Source organism: Anomaloglossus baeobatrachus, chromosome 7 (assembly GCF_048569485.1).
Source record: "Anomaloglossus baeobatrachus isolate aAnoBae1 chromosome 7, aAnoBae1.hap1, whole genome shotgun sequence".
NCBI classification, from domain to species: Eukaryota; Metazoa; Chordata; class Amphibia; order Anura; family Aromobatidae; genus Anomaloglossus; species Anomaloglossus baeobatrachus.
Window position 1 is genome coordinate 113157851 of NC_134359.1, and position 25460 is coordinate 113183310.

At 41.1% G+C, this 25460-nt stretch overlaps 1 protein-coding gene across 1 annotated transcript in view; it reads right to left on the reverse strand.

Annotated features, from left to right (window-relative positions):
* Positions 1-25460, reverse strand: part of PLCL1 (phospholipase C like 1 (inactive)) — a 472800-nt gene that overhangs the window by 119427 nt on the left and 327913 nt on the right. The window contains exons 2-3 of the mRNA XM_075317594.1: positions 7391-9862; positions 562-765 (exon numbers count right to left, since the gene is read on the reverse strand). Coding sequence (XP_075173709.1) covers positions 562-765; positions 7391-9862 — 2676 coding nt within the window. The remainder of the gene's footprint in view (positions 1-561; positions 766-7390; positions 9863-25460) is intronic.

A 25460-nucleotide genomic window follows, 5' to 3' on the forward strand; every position in this document is an offset into this window, starting at 1 on the left:
ACTATTTCAAAGCTTGACAGAAAGTCAAAACAAAAAATGAGAGAGACTGCAGGGAACCTGTCTACAATGTAGTGATCAATACTTGTGCAGAAGTAGTGTGCAGATTGTAAGCTCTTGTGAGCAGGGATCTCACTCTTCTTGTTTTAGTTGTTGAATAAAATGTTGTAATGTAAACATTGTTATGTTTTTGCATTTGTGTTTTTGCTTATTAGAGTGCTTCAATTTCCATGAGTTTCCATTAGACTAAGCTTATGTGTCCATGTTTTTTTTTTCTGAACATCGGTCCTACAAATTATGCAAAGTATTAATGAAAGATGTAAGTGAGAGTAAGGCCGGAGTTTCACTTATGTATGACACACGCGAGTCTCGCATCGCATCACCCGGCACGGCCGCACTCTCCTGACAGGAGCGGGTCATCTGCATGAATTCCTATGCAACTAAGGCGCTCGTGTCAGGAGAGTGTGTGATCGTGCCGGGTGATGCGATGCGAGACTCGCGTGTGTCATATGCAAGTGGAACTCCGGCCTAAACAAGATGTATACAATATAGTTCGGAACTAACCGTTTCATAAGAATTGAGCAGTTTTTTCTGAACATCGGGTATTGTTCCTAAAGATTCCAAATAAGGGTAACTGTCCTTCATGATGAGGTTCACAGATGGAGTGCTGTCACTATTCACAAGTCGTGACACGAAGGACAGCATACACTGTTTGAGGCTGGAGCTGGTAGGGAGTCCACAAAGTTCCTTTAGGGACACTAGCGCATTCTAGAGTGGAACAAATAGGAAAAAAAATCAACACAAGAACAAACACCACACACTATTTAACCCTGACAAACCACTGTTCTTGTATTTCACAAAGCTAGTCTTTTAGTTTGTAAAATAATTCCACGGTGATTTAACTAGAATAATATTTACTTTAAGAGTTTGTCAAATTTGCCTTTATTTTTTTTTTATTTCACTTTTTGGAATTGTCTGAATGACAATCCATTATTTCTGGGTGATTGCCTTTTAAGAAATATGATGATATACATACATGCTGGGACGTGGGGATTTTCACATAAACCTTCATGCTAAAGCTTTAGGAATTAAAGGGGTTGGTCATTTGATCTTTATGAATGATTTTGTGGCACTTACTAATATATTAGTATACATAGCACTTTTTAGTGCTGCTTGCCTCTCTCTGGACTAGAAAATGGCTATTGATGGAGGATCATATGACCAGAGCTGTCCATAAGCCTCCACCAACTGAGGCCAGAAGCTGATGGGCCTCTCTGGTCACATGATCCTCCATCAGATGCTATTTTGTGGTTAGGAGAGCTGCTCTGTTTGTGATAATATATTAGTAAGTGTTGCAAAATCATGTCCCAAAACATTTGGAACCCCACATCTCAGTATGTCTATCACTGGATTGCTCCAAAGGATGAAGAGAATTTATTTTGGATAATCACCCCAAATTAGGGGATTGTTATTTAAATAATTCCGAAAGCTGAATCTAAAACTAAAGTTGTACAGGTATAATTGTGAGTGGATTCAGTCTACATCTTTACCTGGTTCCATTCTTAAATAACATGTTACCAATCTAGTCGTCATTTTTAGTGACTCAACAATGCATCATTATTAGAGAACAATCCAAAAAGTTAGATACAAAAAGTAGATTTCTGGGTGCAATACTTAAGGATTTGACTAGCACTAGTTTACATAAAAACTTACAATAAAGAGGACCAGTCTTCAATTCAAATGTGGTCATTTTTTGCTCTTACTTTAATCCTGTTGCTCCTTTTATAGAGGACCAACCACCAGGATTTTCCTATATAAACGAAAGCCAGTGCCATACTGGCACTATCATGCTGATTCTATACATACCTTTAGTTGTGAGATCAGATGTATACTTTCTGAAGTATAGGCAAGTAAAGATTGTGAAATTCACTGTTAATTGATTGACAGGTGCTACAGAATATCTAATAGGTGGGTCGGGTTTTGCTAGTTATTTCTGCCCCTGTCTGCCTCCCTGTCCTTCCTCCTCCTGTCTCTGTTATTACAGGGGGACGAAAGAGGGAGAAAGGACAGGGGGAGGAAGGACAGGCAGCAGACAGGGGCGGGAATAACTAACAAAACCCGACTCTTCTATTAGATAGTCTGTTGCACTTCTCATCAAATAACAGTGCATTTCACACAATTTACTTGCCTGTATTTCAGAAACTATACATCTGATCTCACAACTAAAGGTATGTATAGAATCAGCATGATAGCGCCAGTATAGCACTGGCTTTAGTTTATATAGGAAAATCCTGGTGGTTGGTCCTCTTTAAATATTCAAGTTTTTGCCCTGTTTTTTTAATCCACCATATTGTTCCAATGATATAGGTTCTCTTACTTAGTGAGCTTAAAATGTAAATTTTTATGCTCTTTATTGAAAGGCGCAGTGAACAGGACTCTCTGGGGTCGAAGTCTTTATTCTGTTCTGCATAATTATCCTGTGAGTACAGCCCCATTGTGAAATAAAATCAAAATTAACATATTGGGTGAACAAAATTAGAAGACCGATATCTCTGGAACCATATTGTGGATTTAAAAAAAAAAAAAAAATAATATGAGGAGCATCAAGTAAATATTAAGAGAAACATTGGCCACTTTTGACCCAGCGAGAACTCCCCTTTAATTAAATATGTGTTTATACTGTGTTTACTATTGTCAATTATTACGACTAAAATTGGTAGTTTATTTCACCGCTTTTTCATACTAATTGTTGTGCTCACTGCAGGGGCAGTGTAACTGGCTTCAACTCTTGATTATTAATGCCAGTATTATTGATCATCATGTTTCGATCTCTGGCACAATTATAAATCAACTGCTTTCAAAGTTTATGTAAATGGAGCAACAGTGAAAATGAGAGAAAATGTATAATAGCTTTTAAGAGTTTTTCCGTTTTATATTAACTATTAATACGAACAAGTGTATTCGCAATTATTGCATTGATAGGTCTGTTATTGACTTTAAAGGGCTAAGATGAGCTAAGAAAACATGGCACTGGGACTTAAGTATGCGTTACACGCTGCGACATCGCTAGCTATTGCTAGCGATGTCGCGAGCGATAGCACCCGCCCCCGTCGTATGTGTGATATGTGTTGATCGCTGCCATAGCGAACATTATCGCTACAGCAGCGTCACACGCACATACCTTGTCAGCGACGTCGCTGTAACCGCCGAACAATCCCTCCCTCAAGGGGGAGGTGCGTTTGGCGTCATAGCGACGTCACTGCGGCGTCACTAAGTGGCCGGCCAATAGAAGCGGAGGGGCGGAGATGAGCGGGACGTAACATCCCGCCCACCTCCTTCCGTATAGCCGGTGGACGCTATTAACCTTCGTCAGGCTGCATAATTTTAGAACGTTAACAGCGACCCCTTATCTCGGAAGAGGGTGGAGATATTTTGTTGAAATTTGGCCAATATATTCTGGACCAAAACTGCAGAGATGTCATGAAATTTCAGCCCTCTACGGCTTTTGGAAAAAAAAATGTATTGCAATTTTAAAACAGAATAGTTACAATTGTACCTATTCAGCCGGACAAAGGTTAAGGAGATGTTCGTCACTCCTGCGGTGTCACACATAGCGATGTCTGGTGCCGCAGGAACGACGAACAACATCGCTACTCACCAGACAACAATATTTTTTTTTGGACGACCTCTCCAACACCAACGATTTTTACCACTTTTGCGATCGTAGAAGGTCGCTCGTACGTGTGTCGCTAACGACACCGGATGTGCGTCACAAACACCGTGGCCCCGATGATAAATCGTTAGCGATATTGCAGTGTGTAAAGCACCCTTTAGAATCCCTTAGGCTGCTTTCACACTTGCGTTGAATGGCAACCGTTGTTATCCACCGCCTTGAGGAATTACGGTAACCGTTGCAGGAAACCATTTTATTCCTCATAGACTTCTATTAGCTACGGATACCAACGGATGGCCTTGCGTTGCATCCGTCAGTCGATGCTGCGTTGCATCTGCCTGGCGGATGGAATGCTGCATGTAACGTTTTTCTGCGCTTGGTGGAGTGTCAAAAAAACGCAACCTGCAGGATTCCGTCGGCGTCCGTTGTTGTTATAATGGATGCCTATGGTGGCGGATTCCGTTAGAATCCGTCATTTGATGGATTCCGTTAACGCAAGCGTCTTTACACAACTGCGCATGCCCAGATGTGTAAAGTCAAGAAAAAAAAAAACTATAACGGATTGCGTTATTTTGTACGATCCGTTGAATCCGTTGTGCCACTATATGCAACCCATCCGTTGCATTTGTCACACAACGCAATGTAATGGATGCCGTTCAACGCAAGTGTGAGAGTAGCCTTATTGTAACCTAGACTACATAAAAAATTGAGAGAAAACCAAAGTGATGACTCCCATAAGAAAAAGGAAGAATAATAATTGAGATTGTAATTAGAGTTTTGTGTTTTTGTTTAAATGGAGAACGAATTTTGACCAAAAGTAGGAAATGTGACAAAGTGAGAAAATAATTCTGGGCCACACTATGATGCTCCAGTGGTCTCTATGGTGTCAATATACCCATATGAATGCTGGAGCCAATCACTGGCCTCAGAGTCTCATGCCATAGATGCTGAGGGCAGTGATAAGCTACAAAGACATATGATAAATTAATACGTCATCAAGAGCAGCCAAGTCAGCGAAGACCAATGGGGAACAGTGGAATGGCAGTGCAGGTGTATTGTGGGATTCAGCAGGTGAATGTAAGTGCTCTTTTTTATCACATTCTCTACATTTGGTCTTATTTTTTGTTTTCTCAGAAAATGTCTATTAAAAAAACCTTTTCACCATTTTTTTCACATCATAATAAAGTGACTGGTGATCTGAATAGAACATATTTTTTATTTCTAATTATCCTTGCGGAGATATTGGCTTGTAAAGTTTATATGCCAATTTCCACTACGATTGATATACACCACTCTGCATCTATCCCAGGCATATAGTCTACTCTCCTCCCACCACTTTTAATTACAGATAATGCAGAGCTGTGTCTGTAATGACACACAGCTCTGCTTTCCTACCAGGTCACACAGATCTCACTGCTGGCAACCACTGTGATTACAAGTGCAGAAAGAGGAGAGCAGAACTGTGTGTCATTACATACACCTCTGTACATTATCTGTGACAATTAGAGAGAGAAGAGCAGTATGTTTGGGATAGATGGAGAGTTGTATTTGTAATGACACAAATCTCTGATCTACTCTGCCTGCTCTTAAAATGACAGTAGGTGTCAGCAGTGAGATCTCAGTGTGACCTGGCTAGAAAGTCAGTTTTAGGGCTCGTGCACACACTGTGTCCTGACCAGTGCAGAAAAAAGCGCACCCGCTGGCAGACTTAACACTGCGTTTTCACAAAAAGAATGCATCCAAAACGCATGTATTTTGGATGCATTTTACACGCGTTTTGAATGCATTTTTGCCAGTGCAGTCCCCCGGCAATTCAGCTCTTATACATGCCCGCTGACAGCCGACACAGACAGAGCCGGGCGATGAGAATGAACTCGCATGAACTTCAGCCGACTTCATTGTCATCCCGAGGCTCTGTCTGTGTGTCGCGTCCTGATTAGTGGTCACTCGTGAAGGACTCACCGGTGACCGCAAATCCCCTGAGTGACTGAAGTGAGCAGCGCGATCAGCGGTGCCATCACTCAGGTGACCCACGGCCACCGCTCTCAGGTGGAGGACTCCAGCTGTGGCTGTGGGTAACCTGTGTGACGTCATCGCTGATCGTGCGTCTCACTTCAGTTGCTGCGTGGAGCTGACAGAGAGCGGTCGTGGTCTGTGGCCGCTCGCTGTCAGCTTCATGTAGCAGAGCTGAAAGCGTCGTGGGACCTCATGTGGATTATGTCGGACCTGAAGGGGTATTTGGGGATTAATAAAGTGGTGAAAGAGGGTGTTTTTTTTGTCTTTTATTCCAAATAAAGGATTTTTTGGATGTGTGTGTTTAATTTCTTTAACTTACAGGTTAATCATGGAAGGTATCTTGGGGAGATGCCTGCCATGATTAACCTAGGACTTAGTGGCAGCTATGGGCTGCTGCCATTAACTCCTTATTACCCTGAATGTCACCGCACCAGGGCAATTTGGGATGAGATGGGTAGAGTCCCGGGACTGTCGCATCTAATGGATGCGGCAATTCCGGGCGGCTGATGGCTGATATTGTTAGGCTAGGATGCTCCCCATAACATGGAGCTCCCCATCCTGAGAATACCAGCCTTCAGCCATGTGGCTTTACCCTGGCTAGTTTCAAAATTGGGGGGGACCTCACGTTTTTTTTTTTAATTTTTTTTTTTTTACTGCACGGCAGCTGTGATTGGTTGCAGTGAGACAGCTGTCACTGGGGGCGTGTCTGACTGCAACCAATCATAGGCACTGGTGGGCGCGGGAAGCAGGGAATACGAGATGGAATAATGAGCGGCCGGCATTTTCAAAATTGGAGAAGTCACCACAGTGTGAACACCGTGCAGCGCCGCGCCGATTATCGTGGATCGGTGAGTATGAGAGAGGGTGTGGGAAGGAGAGACCGACATAGACAGAGAGAGAGATAGACATAGAGATAGAGAGAGACCGACCGACAGAGAGAGAGAGAGAGAGAAAGACCTGTATTTGTTATATCAAATAACCATGCGGATCGCAACAAAAATTTTGGTAGCGTTTTTTAACAACTCATTGGTTTCAATAGAACGCTGCCAAAACGCTCAAAAGAATTGACATGCTGCATTTTTAAACGCAGAGATTTTGTCAAATTTTTGACTTTCAAAAGGCTGCGTTCAAAAAAGCAACGTGTGCACGGATTTTGCATGATTCTCATAGACTTTGCTGGGGAAGCAGAACGCATGCATTTTGAAAATGTGACGCTGCAGCTTAAAACCCAGTGGAAACGCAAAAAAAAAAAAAGAAAAGTGCGCACGAGCACTTACGCTCACTAAAAAAGCTGGTTCTGACCTTCTCTGGGGGCGTTTCCAATTTTTTCCCTGCATGACACTGTTTATGATTGAGAAGAATCTCTGCTAACATCCACTTGTGTATAGTGGACATTAGAATATAAACCTTACAAGCTTCTGTCTCCACAACAAAGATGAGAATTAAAAAAAAATAAAAAAATACATATTATTCAGATCTTCAACCACTTTATCATGAAGTGGCCAGTTACAAACATATACTGATAGGGACCTTATATTGTGAGCCTCAATCGGGACAGTGTTGCTGATGTATGTAAAGCGCTGTGGAATTAATCGCGCTATATAAGTGAATAAATATTACATTATTTATAATGTGAAAAAAAATGGTGAAAGGTAGTCTTTAATGAATCAAACAAATGAACTAAGCACCATAAGCATAGCTTACCTGCATATTTTCTCTAACATCAGTGGCTTCCCTCAGAGGATGAACAGCAGGTTTAAAGATGTCATCCAAAACTTTAAGGCCAGTGTTTCTTAGCATTGTATACTCCCTGGCTTTTTTCCCTATCCTTGCAGATAATCCACGTTTTTGAGCTTTTCCCCCTCCTGCTCTGCTGGTAATTGCAATGTGAACAAACAGTTTAGCATGCTCCATTGTGTCTCCAACAAAAGAGCGTAGCGGCACATGTCTATATCCAGGCTGTAAACACTCAATGGGAGTAGTATATTGGCCAATAAATTCATCTCCAATATAGTCATCATCAAGAACCATAAAACGCACCATGGCTAACTCTGGGAGGTTTACCTGAAATTCAAAGCTCTCATCAAAAATCGGGTTGTCTCCATTTTGCTGCATTGTTTTAGTTCTTTGTTCTGAACAATCAGCGGGAATGCCATGAATTTCAATACATACATATGGGTCAATGACGTCCCCTTTTGCACATGCTCCTTTTGGCTTAGGGAAGTTCTGTCCACTGATGATTTTGATGTGAAGAACCTGAGGGGAGACACCAGGTACAACACCTTTAGTGTTTGCACTAAAATATGACACCTGGTCACGCATGATGGATGGTCGAAGGATATATCCACAACCACCGTTTTGAAGAAACCAGCCAATATTGAGATCCATCATTGGGCCTGGAGTCTGAAAATTCATAGCCACAACCTGACAACCACAATTCCAATAATCTTGTGGATTCATATTACTTGAGTCTATTCTCATTGGACTTGGATAAACCCTTGTTAAAAACTTTTTATTATAGTTTACAAAGTCTTCTGGATACTCGTTAGCAATCCGACTAGCTTGGCTCTCGCTAAAAGAACATATTTCACCATAACTTTGGTTTTTCATGGTGACGTCAAAATCTTTGTATTGCACTGATTTGCAAATTGATACCAAATCTGATAGTTCTCTACAAAGTTTGATTAATCTTTGTTCTCCAAAATAATCTTCTGACATTCTTCGAGACATTTCAGCCTCTTCATCTTCATCGGTAACTTCTCCTTCTAAAAGGTCAAAATTTGATGGCAGCTTTTTACCTTTTACAATTATCTTTTTCTTAAGTTTTTCAGGAGATGGAAGGTAGGAGTCTGCTGGCAAAGGCATTTCCGTGTAGAGTTTACTCCCAAAGATCTTCTTGATATGTTGCACCATTACTTTTTGTTGCTGTACAGAGCAGTGGTTGCCAATGCAAAGTATAAGAGGATACTCAGAGGAGATAAAGGCATATTTGTTAACTACTTCAATAACATTTCGAAAGGCTAACGGTGAGGTCATGCTATTTCGGTTGCAAATGATTGGCTCGTTATCTGGTCCATCACTGACATCAAGTTCAATGCTTCTGCAAGCCATTTTTAGCGCCCTCACATATCCATTAATATCTGCTGGACCTCTAAATTGGTCTTCAATTAAGTATGTGTTGTGCGAGGCATTGATATAATAGTGTGACAATGGTTGTGTCATGTCTTGGCTAACCTTTTTATGGACAGGATCAAATATATCACATTCCTGGGACAAAAGATACTTCGTAAAACCATCAATGGTCAGAAAACCATTCAAGCGTCCTTCTTGAGTAAGCTCATACTTTTGTATTATGTCCAAGCACATATCTTCTGTTACCTGAGTCATCCCTTGCTCGGACTCTAAGAACAATAGCAGATCATTTGCATCTAGGTACTCTTTATTTTTGGAAATTTGTACAAGAAGAAAATACACCTCGGGTCTTGTACATAGTTCACTAAATGCTTCACAGAATTCTTCTTTGGTCACTCGGGTGGTAAGTTTTTCTTTGCTCTTTTGGATTTCTTTAAATTTTAACCTAACCTTTGTTTCTTTAATAGCAGGAGAGAGCTGTTTGATCAGTTCAACTGCTGTATCTTCTAACATAATGCCATTTCCATCCACATCTGCAGCATCAAAGATAGATTTTAACCAGGTGAATCTAGGTGTATTTTGCCCACCTTCTACCAAATCCAGTGGTTGTTTACTATGAGAGACTAAGTATCTTAGACCTGAGACCCAAATATTGGCCACATCAGCTGAATTAGCCACCAGGTCTAAAGATTCATAATTCTCCCCATGAATTATTGAAAATGCACTGTCCTCACAAATTTGGTCTGCCAGTCCATTGTTCCTGAATGTCTCTGTGTTTTTGCCAAGTCGTATTTCTTTAATGGCAGAGATGTCCAACTTCGCCTTTTCAGGGTCCTTTTTAGAAGGTTCCCAACGTAAAGCCTGTACATCAGCGTCAAGGGTAAAAAAGCGACTGTAGATTCGAGAGTTTGGACGCACTTTCTTTAATTCACAACCCCCTTGCATGAAGCTGATGCAATCGCTGGCACTGCTTATTTTCTTCTCTGAGGGCATGCTGCTGAAGGATACCGTTTTTTTTCTGCCAGGTTTTTGGTTTGCAGGGTCCTACAGAAAAAAAAAATAAAAAAATTCTATAAGAATCAAAATACACTAAAGAGGTGATGTTAACTTGATACGGTCACCAAATATTGTACCTCATGCAATGGGATGAAGTCAAGGGGCAGCTGCCTTGGGCACAACATTCTAGGAGGCACATAATTTTGTAAAAAGGGGAAAATAGCAGTGGCATTGATACCATCGTAGACAGTGCACATGCTGCAGCGGACATCTAAGTGCCCCGTATGTCCAGGGGTGAGCACCAATTTCAACAGGACATCAATAAAGTTGGTTCTCCTGGTATAGAGGAAAGGCGAAGGCTGCTGTAAGCCTACAGCCTACATCACGGCACAGGAGGCACAATGACAACACTGCAATTTTGCCTGTGCCAGCTCACTAAAACTTTATTCTTTGAGAAAGATGGAGCAAAGTTGGCATTATTACTTTTGGAAAAGGCACTTAGTCGGCATCATTACTTTTCAAGGAGGATCTAAGGGGCAATAATACTTTGTGAATACAGGGAGAATCATCACATGATTGGGAGGAGCAAAACTTGCCTTACCCAAAGTGCTACACACTATGTCATGCATCCTATGTATAGTTAAGTAAAACAAAAATAGAAATAATTTGCAATGCTTTTACTAAAATATGTAGGAACATTTCATTTAAAGGCCATAACAAGCAGACAATCCATTTTTAAGGCATTTGAAATAAATGATGTGGAATATCTATTACAGTTTTATCAGTTAATTAAAAGTTGTGAGGTATAGAGAACAGAGTAAGGTTACAGACCTGCAGCAGTACATTACCCATTAATTATCACTTATGCTCCTGCTCTAATTCTATCTAACATGTGCTATAATTCTTGTAGTCACTGAATTTGCACCACCGTGAACAAGCAGTAAACAAGAATTAATGGAGACAATGCAGCAATAAGGTTAGTGCCATAAATATTGTAATAATATTAGAAAGATAGCTGACTTATAAAGATAGCTGACAATATATATATACACATACAGTGTGTATATATATATATATATATATATATATATATATATATATATATATATATATATATATATATAATATAAAAATGAGAACGCTATGGATTTCAGAATATGGCGCAAAAGTGCGCCACTTTTTTCGGACAAACTTCTTAATTTTTTTAACCCCTTAGATAAAAGTAAACCTATATATGTTTGGTGTCTACAAACTCGTACCGACCTGAAACATCACACCAACACATCTGTTTTATCATATAGTGAATACGGTCAATAAAATACGCCAAAGACTATTGTGTATTTTTTTGCAGTTTTTACACACTTGAAGGTTTTTTTTGCTGTTTTCCAGTACACTATATGGTCAATCTCATGGTTTCATGTAAAAGTACAGCTCGTCCCGCAAACAACAAGCCCTTATATGGCAAGATTGACAGAAAAATGAAAAAGTTACAGCTCTCGGAAGAAAGAGAGGAAAAAAAACCAAAACGGAAAAACGCCCGTGGCTGAAGGAGTTAATGAGAAATCTGCATTTGAATTGATATCTAAATGAGTTTGAAGAGGTATTTGTAGATCTGAAGCCTCTGTCACTCCAGCTCTATTCCTCCACAAACGCCGCCTCCTCCTGCTTGACTGACCACCTCTATGCAGTGTAACTTTCTTAGTAAGGGAGGAACGAACCGGACATGTAAAGGTATTGCTGGACTTTTCTTTGAAAGAGCTACATGCACATATAGTTTGAGATGGAAAATCCTGACAGATTCCCTTTAGCAACTGAAAACATTTCTCCTGACAAAGACCTGCATGGACAACAAGTTCAAACACATTTCACCAAATCTTTCTACTATGAATACCTTATCTAATGGATTATTTTGATGATATGATCTGGAGGTCAACTAATTTGCTTCACTGAATCCAAAACATTTGTTGGACGTGAAATTATACAAGAGCTACAAAAAGAAAGACCAATAAGACCTGCGTTAGGCTCTAGAAGCCCATTGTAGTGTGTTCCTGGTCAAACTCTGACTACAGTTTATCTTTAAATCTAGCAGTAGCTATAAATTCTCAGGCTTTTAGCTGTCTGGAGGATTTTCCTTACATAGGAAAAATGGTTTGGTTAACATTTTATCTTCATTGCATAAAAACAGATTATAAAGAGATCAGCATGCTTTTTGAGGAAACGTACACAACATGTCAGTGATAGATGGAGGGATATAATTTCTCATAGCAAATAATACTCAGTGATCTTTTATTCCGAATTGAAAGATGAATTCTCCTGGGTGTTCACCTCCTGTGTCCAAAATTCTTCTACTCTACTAATCCAAAACAAACATCCAATTAATGGCACATGGTTGGTTGTTTTTGAACCCACTGGGGTATTGGGAAGAAGAGCACCATGGCTCCCATTTCTGGAAAAAGTTGCCAGCTTAGGCTAGGTCCACATTTATACAGTACATTCCACCAGGCGAATACGGCTGATTTGCAAGAAAAAAAGTATTCCAACTTATATGGCACCTTATTCAGACTAAAATGATCAAGATGTAATAAAAAAGAAATGCTCATTTAACTGTTTTGTCAGGTTTACGTTGTATAGTGTGCCTTTTTGTTTGTTTTTTGGTTTTTTTTTAAGTACAGCTTAATGTATTTGACCATGTTTATATCTGTTCTCCCCAGAAATAAAAAAGATGAGAGAAGTACATATTTTTAGCACAAAAAGACGCAGAATTCTGGGAGGAAAGTGGGGGGTGCGTTTTTTAGTCTGGATGTGCCTGGCTTGCTGTCGAGAGGCGGTGGCGGTGGAGCAGGTCACAAGAGGCAGGAGCAGATTCACCACTGCTGTAGGCCGGCGGCTGGGGAGAACACGTGTGTCCACTATTAAAGTAAATGAATATTCACTGCTCCCAACTCCCATAATCCCGACACTGAAGCCGGTGTCGAGAGGTGGACAGGATTATGGGCAAGGGGTGCAGTGAATACTCATTCAATAGCGGACACACTGATCACCCCAGCTGCAGGTTTACAGCAGTGACTGGGGCAATCACGTGTACTGATATTAAAGTAAATGAATATTCACTACTCCCCACGCCCATAATCCCGGGCATGAAGAGAGTGAATGTTCATTGTGGATTAGCCAGCAGCTGATGTCAACATGCGACTGGGGGCGCATGGTATTTACACGTCAAAGTCAGTTGCTGGAATCAGAAAAGGACGCCATGCATCAGGGAAGTGGATGGAAGGTGAGTGGAATTGTTTTTGTTTGTTTTTTTGTGCGGGGATGGGGAACATATAAACCAGGATGAGCCCATGATGTGGATCATATATACCAGTATTAGGGACATACATACCAGGATGGGAATCTTATATACAAGGATGGGGGAGATCCCCCAATAATAGAGCATAATGACCACATTTTTATGCATTTGTTTTTGCGTTTTATAGTCTGAAAACTAGAGTATATACTTTTTGTCAACTATTCTCAGTTGGGGACATATTGAAATGTGTATAAGTATATTTCAATCTTTTTAAAATATATGTTTTTAATGAATATGATTGGGAAAAAGGTTTCCTCCACTGCACCTTCCCACAGAGTGAACGCTGAAATCAAGAGAAGTGTTGGGGCTGTCTACACCAGTGCTTGCTAGTTACCCCCCCCCCCCCAAAAAAAAGATCCTTTTTTTTTCATTAAAAAAACATATGTGAGTATGGATGGACGTCTTACATATGTTAGACAAATTGTCCTTCCAGTGTGGAAGGAGACAAACTCTAGCGCCACCTATTGGAGATAGCAATCCTAAAAGTCAAAAGCAGCTTTTTAAACTAGCCTTTTCATAACACGTAGGATTTAATAACAGATCAGAATCCAAATTTGCAGACACAGTGTTTTGGGGTGATTGCCCCTCGTCAGTGCACAGTATGGGTATCTGATCTGGCTTATGATACACAAATACATCTAAACTTAGTCAATTGTAGGTTGAGGTTTGTACTCTTTTGCTGATGTTTTGAAAGCATATGTCTCACGCCTACAACATCTTTTTGCAGATATAAAAATGTGATGTTAGCCTTACTATCATCTAGACATCAGCTTTTAAAGTATTTATGCAAAGGTTTCATTGGTGCCACAAACAAAACTGTTGTGGGATTTCCATGCTGTAATCTAAACTAAAAGCCACTGATTTGTCAAAAACTATCAGAACAAGCTGAAAACTTCTAAAAGGAATGGTACATTCAGTAAAAAACTAAAGCTGGTATCCCCACAAAGAACAATTACTATGGCAGATCCACAAGATGTCTGAGGGTCATGGATGCCACTTAAAAACGGGAATGAGGTTTTGATTGAGTGGTGTTGTACCTCAATGATTTGTGCTTTGAAATACTGCACTCAACAATCTGAATCCGGTCGGAGCCTCCTTTACATAGCATTTGCGAGTTTGCATGATTTTCCACCTGGCACTGTACATCAGTTGTTTGTATGCAATTGGCTACTGAATATGCATGAATGATTGACGAAGAAGAAAAGGAGCATCAACGAGAACAGGGAAGAACATAAAATTGTTTTCAAATGTGCAGATATTTCTGTGTAATACAAATAAACTGAGTGTCAAATATTGAGGTTTTATGTTAGATTTTTGTAAATTAAATGTAATAAGCTGTCAAAGAGGTAAAAAGTAAAACAGGATAAAATAAGAATAAATACAGTCTGTGAGTGACAATAAGATATAGGCAAAACCATAACCATTTATATCACTATTTTGCACCGTGACGAAACACAGGTTTTGCTCATACCTAGTCTGTGGCTTCTGCGTACAAAAATTTGGCTAGTGAACTGGCAACATCGGCAGCATTCAACAAACCTAAAGTGTATCGGGTTGGTTTTGACAACCCCTAAGGCCCCTTTCACGCATCTGTTTTTTGCCAACAGTCACAATCCGTCAAAATGTGAAAAAAATGGATCCAGTGCTGGATCCGTTTTTGTGTCATTGACTTGTATTAGCGATGGACGGCCTCACATTACATCCGTTGTACGACGGATCTGTTGACAAATGTGATGGAGACAACGTCCATAGTAACATTTTTTGTGTGCATCGAAAAAAACGGACCACGATGGATCTGTCGCCATCTGTCGTTTGTTGTAATGGAAGCCTATGGTGCAGGATCCGTCGACAGATTACATTTTTTATAACCGAGCATGCCCAGAAATGTTGTAAATCACTGCTGGTCAGGAAAAACTGATACGACGGATCCGGTTTTTTTACAGGATCCGTTGCATCAGTTTTACCACAATCTGCGACGTAGCCATCGCATCAGTCACAAAACGGATTGTGACTGATGCAAAAAAACTGCTGTGTAAAAGAGGCCTAATAGAGTATAAACTAAACTGTTGCACAGAATGAAGACTTTCCTTCTACTCTGGGTCTTTACATCACTGACACATTCCTCTCAGGATCGCAGATCAGGAGAATAAAATGTTTATCAATGGGAGGTCTGGATGTTGATACAGTAGCAATGCACTTCTGAGGATCGGCGCAGTGATACAGATCCTCTTAAGTTCTGTCTGGAAGCCCCAGCAGAAATCTACATTCTCATCTAGTGTGTGAAAATATGAGGCCACATCACTGCAAAGCACTGAGCCATGAAATAGCAAAGTTCAAACCCAGGTTACAGTAAGCTGATTCTTGTGCTGTGTGTCCTCCTAAAGCGAATCTGCCGCAATAATGTCTTAATGCACAGATGCCAAGACTGATCCCTCAGAGTCTTGATCAGGGGTCAAAAGCAAAACTCCACGTACCACTTAAAAGGAGAACAGCATCATCAAAATACTATGCATTCCAACCCATGGCTCCCAGATTTCTTTGGTGTTCTTCTCTGTTTTTTTTTTGGGGTGTACCTGCACCCTCTAGAAATGCACATGAACATTAGGTAGAAGTATGCAGTATACAGTGTGTCCACCCATATCCTGTCCACTGCCATTAACTCGAGAACGACGGCAGCTATAGGCATAGAAGTGGTGTCTAGGTATAGTAAAGTAGCCATGCACTACGCAATGAAACCACCTATAGCGTCACCTGGTGGAAAACAACGGAGTTAGCATTTTTATCTCGAAAACGGAACAAGATAGAGAAAAAAAGTGAATTACAAAGTTTCAGGGCATCATCAATTCAATACGAATCAACACCTTGCATACAGAAATGCTATGATATGAAACCCATGACCCCCCCCCCCCAAACATTGAATGCTGGTCACGCATATGGCGCTCATTTAACTTTGATGCTCAAAGTGGCCACCGTCAGCTGCAATGCACATCTAGACTCTGGACAGCATACTGTATCTTGCTGCACGTTGTGCAATATGGTAGGTGACACGTTTGCACAAGCATCAGTGATACGTCGTCGTAGGTCCTGCAATGTTGGTAGAGGGGTCACATACACCTGCTGTTTGATGTGACCTCACAGAAAGAAGTCCAATGGGGTCAGGTCAGGTGAGCGTGGAGGCCACTCCACGCAACCACCATACCCGATGACTTGTAGGAAGGTCTCCATGAGGTATCGCTTCACGTCCGCAGCCTTGTGAGTTTTACACGTTCTAATCATAGCATTTCTGTATGCAAGGTGTCGATTCGTATTGAATTGATGATGCCCTACAACTTAAAAATGCTAACGCCGTTGTTTTCCACCAGGTGGCGCTATAGGTGGTTTTATTGCGTAGCACATGGCTACTTTACTATACCTTGACACCACTTCTATGCCTATAGCTGCCGCCGTTCTCAAGTTAATGACAGGTGGACACTGTATGTAACAAGCACATTTTTGTATCACAGGGATCTGTGGTAGAACTGATACTTTTTAATCTCTTTATTAATGACCTTGTGGATGGGATTGAGTGTAAAGTGTCTGTTTTTCCTAAGAACACCAAAACTATGTAGGATATTAAAACGGACCTTGATAGTACAATATTACAAAACGATCTGGATAAGATGTCGGAATGGGCAGATACTTGGCAAATGAGATTTAATGTTGATAAATGTAGAGTAATGCTCCTAGGATGGAGTAATCCTATAACTGCATATACATTAAATGGAAGTAAACTCGGGACTACAGAACAGGAGAAGGACTTGGGTATTCTGATTATAAATAAGCTGAGCAGCAGCACTCAATGTCAAGCAGCAGCTGCAAAAGGAAACAAGATTTTAGGGTGTATAAAAAGAGAGATTAGATCCCATGATCCCAACGTATTGTTCATAGTATCATAGTATCATAGTTTTTAAGGTTGAAGGGAGACTCTAAGTCCATCTAGTTCAACCTGTAGCCTAACATGTTGATCCAGAGGAAGGCAAAAAAAACCCCAATGTGGCAAACAAGTTCCAATGGGGAAAAAATTTCCTTCCTGACTCCACATCCGGCAATCAGACTAGTTCCCTGGATCAATACCCTGTCATAAAATCTAATATACATAACTGGTAATATTATATTTTTCAAGAAAGGCGTCCAGGCTCTGCTTAAATGTTAGTAGTGAATCACTCATTACAACATCATGCGGCAGAGAGCTCCATAGTCTCACTGCTCGTACAGTAAAGAATCCTCGTCTGTGATTATGATTAAACCTTCTTTCCTCAAGACGTAGTGGATGCCCCCGTGTTCCAGTCGCAGGCCTTGGTGTAAAAAGATCTTTGGAAAGGTCTCTGTACTGTCCCCTCATATATTTATACATTGTGATTAGATCCCCCCTAAGCCTTCGTTTTTCCAAACTAAATAACCCCAAGTTTAATAACCTGTCTTGGTATTGCAGCCCACCCATTCCTCTAATAATCTTGGTGGCTCTTCTCTGCACCCTCTCCAGTTCAGCTATGTCCTTCTTATATATCGGTGACCAGAATTGTACACAGTATTCTAAGTGTGGTCGCACTAGTGACTTGTACAGAGGTAGAACTATATTTTTTTCATGAACACTTATACCTCTTTTAATACATCCCATTATTTTATTAGCCCTGGCAGCAGCTGCCTGACACTGTCCACTAAAGTGAAGTTTACCATCCACCAATACACCCAAGTCTTTTTCTGTGTCTGTTTTACCCAGTGTTCTACGATTAAGTACATAATCATAAATGTTATTTCCTCTTCCCAAGTGCATGACCTTACATTTATCTACATTAAACTTCAATTGCCACTTCTCAGCCCAATCCTCCAATTTACATAAATCTCCCTGTAATATAAAATTATCCTCCTCTGTATTGATTACCCTGCAGAGTTTAGTATCATCTGCAAATATTGAAATTCTACTCCGCATACCCCCAACAAGGTCATTTATAAATATGTTGAAAAGAAGTGGGCCCAATACTGACCCCTGTGGTACCCCACTATGAACTGAGACCCAGTCCGAGTACGTACCATTAATAACCACCCTTTGTTTCCTATCACTTAGCCAGTTTTTAACCCAGTTACACATATTTTCCCCTATCCCCATTATTCTCATTTTATGTACCAACCTTTTGTGTGGCACCGTATCAAAAGCTTTTGAAAAGTCCATATACACAACATCCACTGCATTTCCCTGGTCCAGACTTGAACTTACCTCTTCATAGAAGCTGATCAAATTAGTTTGACAGGATCGATCCCTCATAAACCCATGTTGATACTCTGTCATAAGGTTATTTTTCTTGAGATACTCCAGTATAGCATCTCTCAAGAAACCCTCAAGGATTTTACCAACCGTAGAGGTTAAACTTACCGGCCTATAATTTCCCGGCTCAGTTTTTGTCCCCTTTTTGAATATTGGCACTACATTTGCTATGCGCCAGTCCTGCGGTACCGACCCTGTTATTAAGGAATCTGAGAAGATTAAAAATAATGGTCTATCTATCACAGAACTCAATTCCTGTAGTACTCTGGGGTGTATGCCATCCGGGCCCGGAGATTTGTCAACCTTAGTGATTTCGAGGCGGCGGCGTACTTCCTGCTGGGTTAAGCAGGTAATATTCAAGTGTGAATTTATGGTATCACTGGTCATGTCATCTGCCATGGCATTTTCTTGTATAAAAACCGTAGAAAAAAAGTCATTCAGCAGGTTGGCTTTACCCTCATCCCCTTCCACCATTTCACCAAGACTATTTTTAAGGGGGCCAACACTATCGCTTTTCAGTTTTTTACTGTTTATGTAGTTAAAGAATATTTTAGGATTATTTTTACTTTCTCTCGCAATGAGTCTCTCTGTCTCAAACTTAGCTAACTTAATTTGCTTTTTACATATTTTATTTAATTTTCTATAATTATATAATGCCTCATCACTACCTACCCTCTTTAATTCTTTTAAGGCTTTCTGTTTTTCTTTTATTGCTTCCCTTACAGCTCTATTTAGCCATAGGGGTTTCCTCCTATTTCTAGCATGTTTGTTCCCATAGGGTATATTTTCTGCACAAGCCCTATTCAGGATGCTCATAAAAGTCTCCCATTTGCTTTGTGTACTTTTATTACTTAGTACATCATCCCAGTTTATTGCACTAAGATCATCTCTCAACCGTTTAAAATTTGCTTTCCTGAAGTTTAGTGTCCTTGTAGCCCCTCTACTAGACATCTTACTAAAGAATACATGAAAACTTATTATTTTGTGATCACTATTCCCCAAGTAACCCCCAACTTGTATATTTGATATGCGGTCTGGCCTATTGGTTAGTACAAGGTCTAGTAGTGCTCCCCCTCTTGTGGGGTCCTGTACCATTTGTGAAAGGTAATTATCTTTCATTGTTATCAAAAATCTATTTCCTTTGCTGGAACTGCAAGTTTCTGTTCCCCAATTTATATCAGGATAGTTAAAGTCCCCCATAATAATTACGTCTCTGTTACCCCTCTATAAATCACTTGTAAGGCCACATCTGGAATATGGGATCCAGTTTTGGACTCCATATTTTAAAAAGGACATTCAGAAGTTAGAGTCAGTTCATAAGGCCTAAGCCACACGGCATGAAGATCGGTGCGAGTGGAGTGCAATAAAAAAAATCGCATTCCACTCTCACCAATATTAGCCTGTGTGTCAGCACACATGAGCTATTATTTTCTCAGCCCTAATCGGACCGAGAAGACAATCGCAGCATGCTGCGATTGTAATGTGAGACTCTTTCTCTCGCACCCATTCAAGTGTTTGGGGCGAGAGAAGAATCACACTGCACTCGCATACACCGGTGTACCGCGAGTGCAGTGCGAGAATGGCAATAGTCGGCTACGGAAGAGAGAGGGAGATAAATCCCTCCCTCCCCTCCTCAATGCCGGCCCGTCCCCGCAGCTGAGGTCCGCACGCACGGTCGGACCTCAGTCGCAGGGATACTCTCATGGCACTCGGCTCTGATGTACTGCCAGCGTGAGCCAAGTGTCATGCGAGGTGATCACAGTAATCCCCGTGTGGCCTCATCCTAAGTGGTTAACTAGACTACTACAAGGAATGGAGGCCTCCCATATGATGAGAGGTTGAAAAAGTTGTATTTTTTTAGCTTAGAAAAAAGAAGTCTCAGAGGAGATCTCATTTTTATGTATAAATACATGTTTGGTGTCCCAGAGTACAGTGGTATAGATAAAGAGATCTTTATAAAAATTATTTCTAAAGATCCTTTATCATATGCTAATAAGGCCAGCGACTAGACGCAAAGTTGTTAATTCCCTTGGCTAGTCAGCCTCCTTAGCATGTAATCACACTCCTGTGGGCGTGCTAACAAGCTAATGAATGCACAGCGTCAGAGGTATGGTTACTCTCGCCTCTCTCATGCCACCGCGGCAGAGGCTGGTTTTCGGCTCAGTGCACATGATCAGAAGTCTCAAAGGACTTCTATTCATATGCACTGAGCCAAAAAACAGTGGTGGCAGCAGAGAGGCGAGCGACCATGCCTCTGACGCTGTGCATTCATTAGCTTGTTAGCACGCCCACAGGAGTGTGATTACATGCTAAGGAGGCTGACTAGCCAAGGGAAATAACGACTTTGCGACTAGTCGCTGGCCTTATTAGCATATGATAAAGGCTCTTTAGAAATACTTTTTCTAAATATCTCTTTATCTATACTACTCTACGCTGGGACTGCTAGGCAGGGATTAGCAAGATTCACCCAAAACTGTTCGTGGTTCTGGGTGCATATTGCACCCAACAGGTTCCCTTTAAAAAAAAAAGTTAATTGAAGTGACAGTTACTCCACAATAGAGGTAGATACAGATATGTAGTTCTCAGTGAGGAAGCCACGTTTCTTTCCATATGTTCAGCACTTGCAAACTAGAATAAATATTGCTGTTTCCTCGGAGAACTGAGACCTATCATCTTAATCAACTTAGTAGTTTGGGATCATAATTGGTTGTCCACAGCAACAAACTCCTTACAGCTTTCAATTACCTTGGCAGCTATCATTAAGCTACCATAAGCCTCCATTAATAGACTGAACATAGCTCCACAGTAAAGCAGTCAAATTCTTTGTAAACAGGCAGAAAATTGAAAAACTCTAATCCAATACCGTATGTACAGGACATTACTAATCACTTCATCTTGTAGGGTATATGTCGCCTCTCCACAGGAAGGCTGGTTTTGTTGCTTAGAGTGAAAATGTTTCACTATTTCCAGCCTTGCTCTAAAAGAAAATGCTTGCTTGGGCTTGCCCTCAGGGTCATGGACAGAATATTACTTCGGAGCAGGTTATTTTGCTCAAAAACCATGGATACGTTTTTCTGTATGACAACCCCATTACCTCATTTAGTCTTTGAGCTCCAATTTTTTCTGTCAAACTGTCTAAATTTCTATTTAATCTTTTCTATACTGTGTGTTTCAGACTCGGACACATTTGTTCAGTACATGCTTTGGCATTTCCCTTATTGGGGATTGTAAACCTTACAAGCATGGCATTTTTATACTGTACCTACCTAATTATCCAACTAACAAAGCTTAATGTGGAGAACATCCTTGTCTCATGGCCCGAGCTCAGTGACATCAAAAGAAGGTATCTCCAGCTACCTACCTCATAGACCAGCTCCCTCAGAGCCGGAGACACCATCAAACATGTCTCTGGCTCCAAACCGCATAGCTGAGTCTTCGATCTCTGACCCGGGCTCTGAGCTGACTGTGGTGCCATGCACCCACCCCTCAATAGCGAGGTTGAGGTTGCACTACTCACTGACGACTCCCTTTCCCAGCTCTCTGGGGATGAGTGGGATTGGAGAGAACATCTCAGCTCTATCTCCACAAAGCAGGACCTGAAGGCCATGTTTAGTAGGTTAGAGTAGACTCAGGCCAGGGCCCTTGATTCTCTAAAACAGGACATCACGCGAGTGGGCAAAAGAGTGGATGACCTAGAGTCTGACACAGCATCCTTATGTCAGAGAATAGAGGACCAGCGTGATATTATATCTAATAAGACAAGAGAGGAAATTAAGTCCTGCACCACCGCAAGTTACCTGCAGTATCGTCTGCGGTACCGCCTGTGCCTGTGTCTGGGTGGAGAGCCTGGAAGGTCCATTAATCCAAAAGCGGGGTGCTCGTCATAGAACAAAATCCATGGATGGAGGGTGAGAGTAAAGAGAGACCGCACTCTTGTCCGCTGTGAAGGATTTCTTTTATTCAAACACGTGCAAGGTGGAAAGCCGGAGACACACTGTGAGCTGGCTCCTCTGAAATGGACGACGGCCGTTTCGCCCACAAATTGGGCTTCCACAGGTCGTCCATTTCAGAGGAGCCAGCTCACAGTGTGTCTCCGGCTTTCCACCTTGCACGTGTTTGAATAAAAGAAATCCTTCACAGCGGACAAGAGTGCGGTCTCTCTTTACTCTCACCCTCCATCCATGATATTATATCTAAACATATCACTCAGACCTCAGACATTCTAACACATTTAGATGACAGAAAACCATCACAGATGAAACAATCAAACGTATTTATGACCTATCTGAAAAAATCTTTTACCATTTGCTGGAGAAACCTGTTAATATTTTATTCTGTGATTTACTTGGAAGGAAGAAGAACTATTTTATTGAAATAGATAGAATTCACTGAGTTTTTGGTCTCAAATCCGCTGTGACTTCAAGAACACGTAACGTTGTGTGCCATTCATTATTACAAAGAGAAAGAAGCCATCTTGTAAGCTGCATAAACTAAAATGAACTTACAACTGGAAGGCTGTGACATTGTTATTCTCCCATATTTGGCCAGGCATAACTTCAACTTCATACAGCCTTATTTCGAGACCAAGGGATCACCTACCGATGGGGGTTCCAATTATAACTACTGGCAAAGAAAGATGAGTGTTCTGCAGTATTCAAGAACTTGGGTGATCTCCCAGCCCTCCTATCTACCTTCAGATCTAGCTGCCAGATTAGCCAGCACTTTGTGCCCTGCTCCCATTGATCCCACACTCCGATTGGGAGACCGTGTAGCCACAAAGGTGCAATGCTTATCTCATAGTGATGGACACCTCAGAGACATGATGTCTTCTCCAGGATGACTGATGTGTATATGTGACAGTCACTAGATGTACAATTCGGCCATTATTGATGCCTATAGATGGGGGGTCAGGAACCTTTTTGACTGAGAAAGCTATGAAAGCCACATATTTTAAAATGTAATTCCGTGAGAGCCATACTCACCAGAGGGGAGTGGCGGTGGTGAAGCGGCTCAGAGGGTCCCAGTAGGCAGGGTAGGTGATGCTGCGGGCACGTGCACACGGACCCCGAACACTGACTTCTCAGGGAACTCAGTATGGAACTGACCTGAGTTGAACTCATTGAACTTAGTGACTTCACCTTAGGTAAAGTCATTGAACTCAATGCCGGATTAAAGAACATATTGGCAACCATTAAGCATAGGGGTGGATCAATCATGCTTCGGGGTTGTGTTCCTGCCAATGGAATTGGGAATATTTCATGAAGAGGGAAGAATGGATTAAATTAAATTTCAATAATATCTTGATGCAAACATAACACCTTGTGTAAAAAAGCTGAAGTTGAAAAGGAGGATGTCTTCTACAAATGGATAATGATCCCAAACATATGTCACTCAAAATCCACAATAGACTACCTCAAAAGGCACAAGCTGAAGGTTTTACAATTGCTCTCACAGACCTCTGATCTGAACATCACTGAAAATCTGTGGCTAGACCTCCAAAGAGCAATGCATGCAAGACAACCAAGGAATCTCACAGAATTGGAAGCCTTTTCCAGAGAATGAAGCAATGAAAAATCATTTACAAGCTGTGATATTTGCTAAAGGGGTACTAGTACTAACCTTGTCGCCCCGACGACTGCGCACATCAAAATTGAAGACTGTGCCCTTCCATGGGCAGCCTTTAAATTTGATGTACACAAGTGCCACGGACTCACTGCAACTTCACAGTGCAGGGGAGAGACAGCATGGCAGAATACGCAGCTGAGGGATTTCCGGCTGCAAACCTGATGTCACAAGCAAACTGGAGAGAAGGGGAGGAAGAATCCTGTATAATGAAGACCGGGGGCAGTCTTCTGTGCAGCGCTCGCCCCATAGTCCGGAAGATAGAAGATAAAGATTTTTTTCAAAACGACCCATCATCCAGGACGCATACAGGTATGGCTAATTTCACCTTTATGCCACCATATTAATAACTAAAAAAAACCCTGAAAGGGTGACAAAGTCCCTTTAATGATCATCTCCTGTGAACTTAATTATGCATCAAAGAGGTTGAGGAACCCATAGCCACATTTGTTGCCAATCACAAAGATGATTCCACCAGCCCTACTATTAAATGTGAGGCATTTAAATGCGTCTTGAGAGGTATTTTCATAGCTCATGATTTCAGAATAAAAAAGAAAAATCACAAGATCTTAAGACATTGCTTGCTTCTCTTGCCCATTTGGAAAATACCAAAATGGCCAGATCTTCTGATACTGTTAAGAGGGAGATTTCCAATGTACAGAGACAAATCTTTCAAATATTAGCTCATACATCCCCTTGTCTGTGTGACAAAATTCATAAGTGTTATTTTGAATATGGCAACGGATTTGTCAGCTTTACTCAAACTCTCCACCCTCGATTATGTACGTCACATATTATGAGCAATTCTTCTTCAAACGGTCAGGTTTACTTTCCCTGTGACATTTTGGAGGAATTTAGATTGTCTTCTGCAACTTTTGGAGGATCCGGTTTGGGGGAGGTAGATAAAACCAAGGATATTATGGCAAATTTGGAAGGCTTTTCTCTTACCTCCCTGGATGAATGTCAATCACAGGATCTGGAAAGAGAGTTTTGGTGGGGATTAAGAATCTGAAAGTAGGCAAGAGTCCACGTCCTGACGGCATTTCAGCTAGGTTTTTCAAGTTATTTAAGGAACACTTGGCCCCAGTCTTAATGCAGTCTATTAACTCTATTGCCCTAGGTGGGAAATTTCTCAAGCAATCATTGTTAGCTCATATTAGAGTTATCCCTAAGGATGGCAGAGATCACACTCAGTGTAATAGCTTCCGACCAATTTCATTAATTAACATACCTCAAAAAGCTATATTCCAAAATGCTGGCTCTCAGGTTGCAACCCTTAATCCCAGATAGAATACATAAAGAATAGGTGGGTTTTGTTCCCGGCAGGGAAGTCAATGACAACAAAATTAATACCGTGACCATTTAGAGTGTGC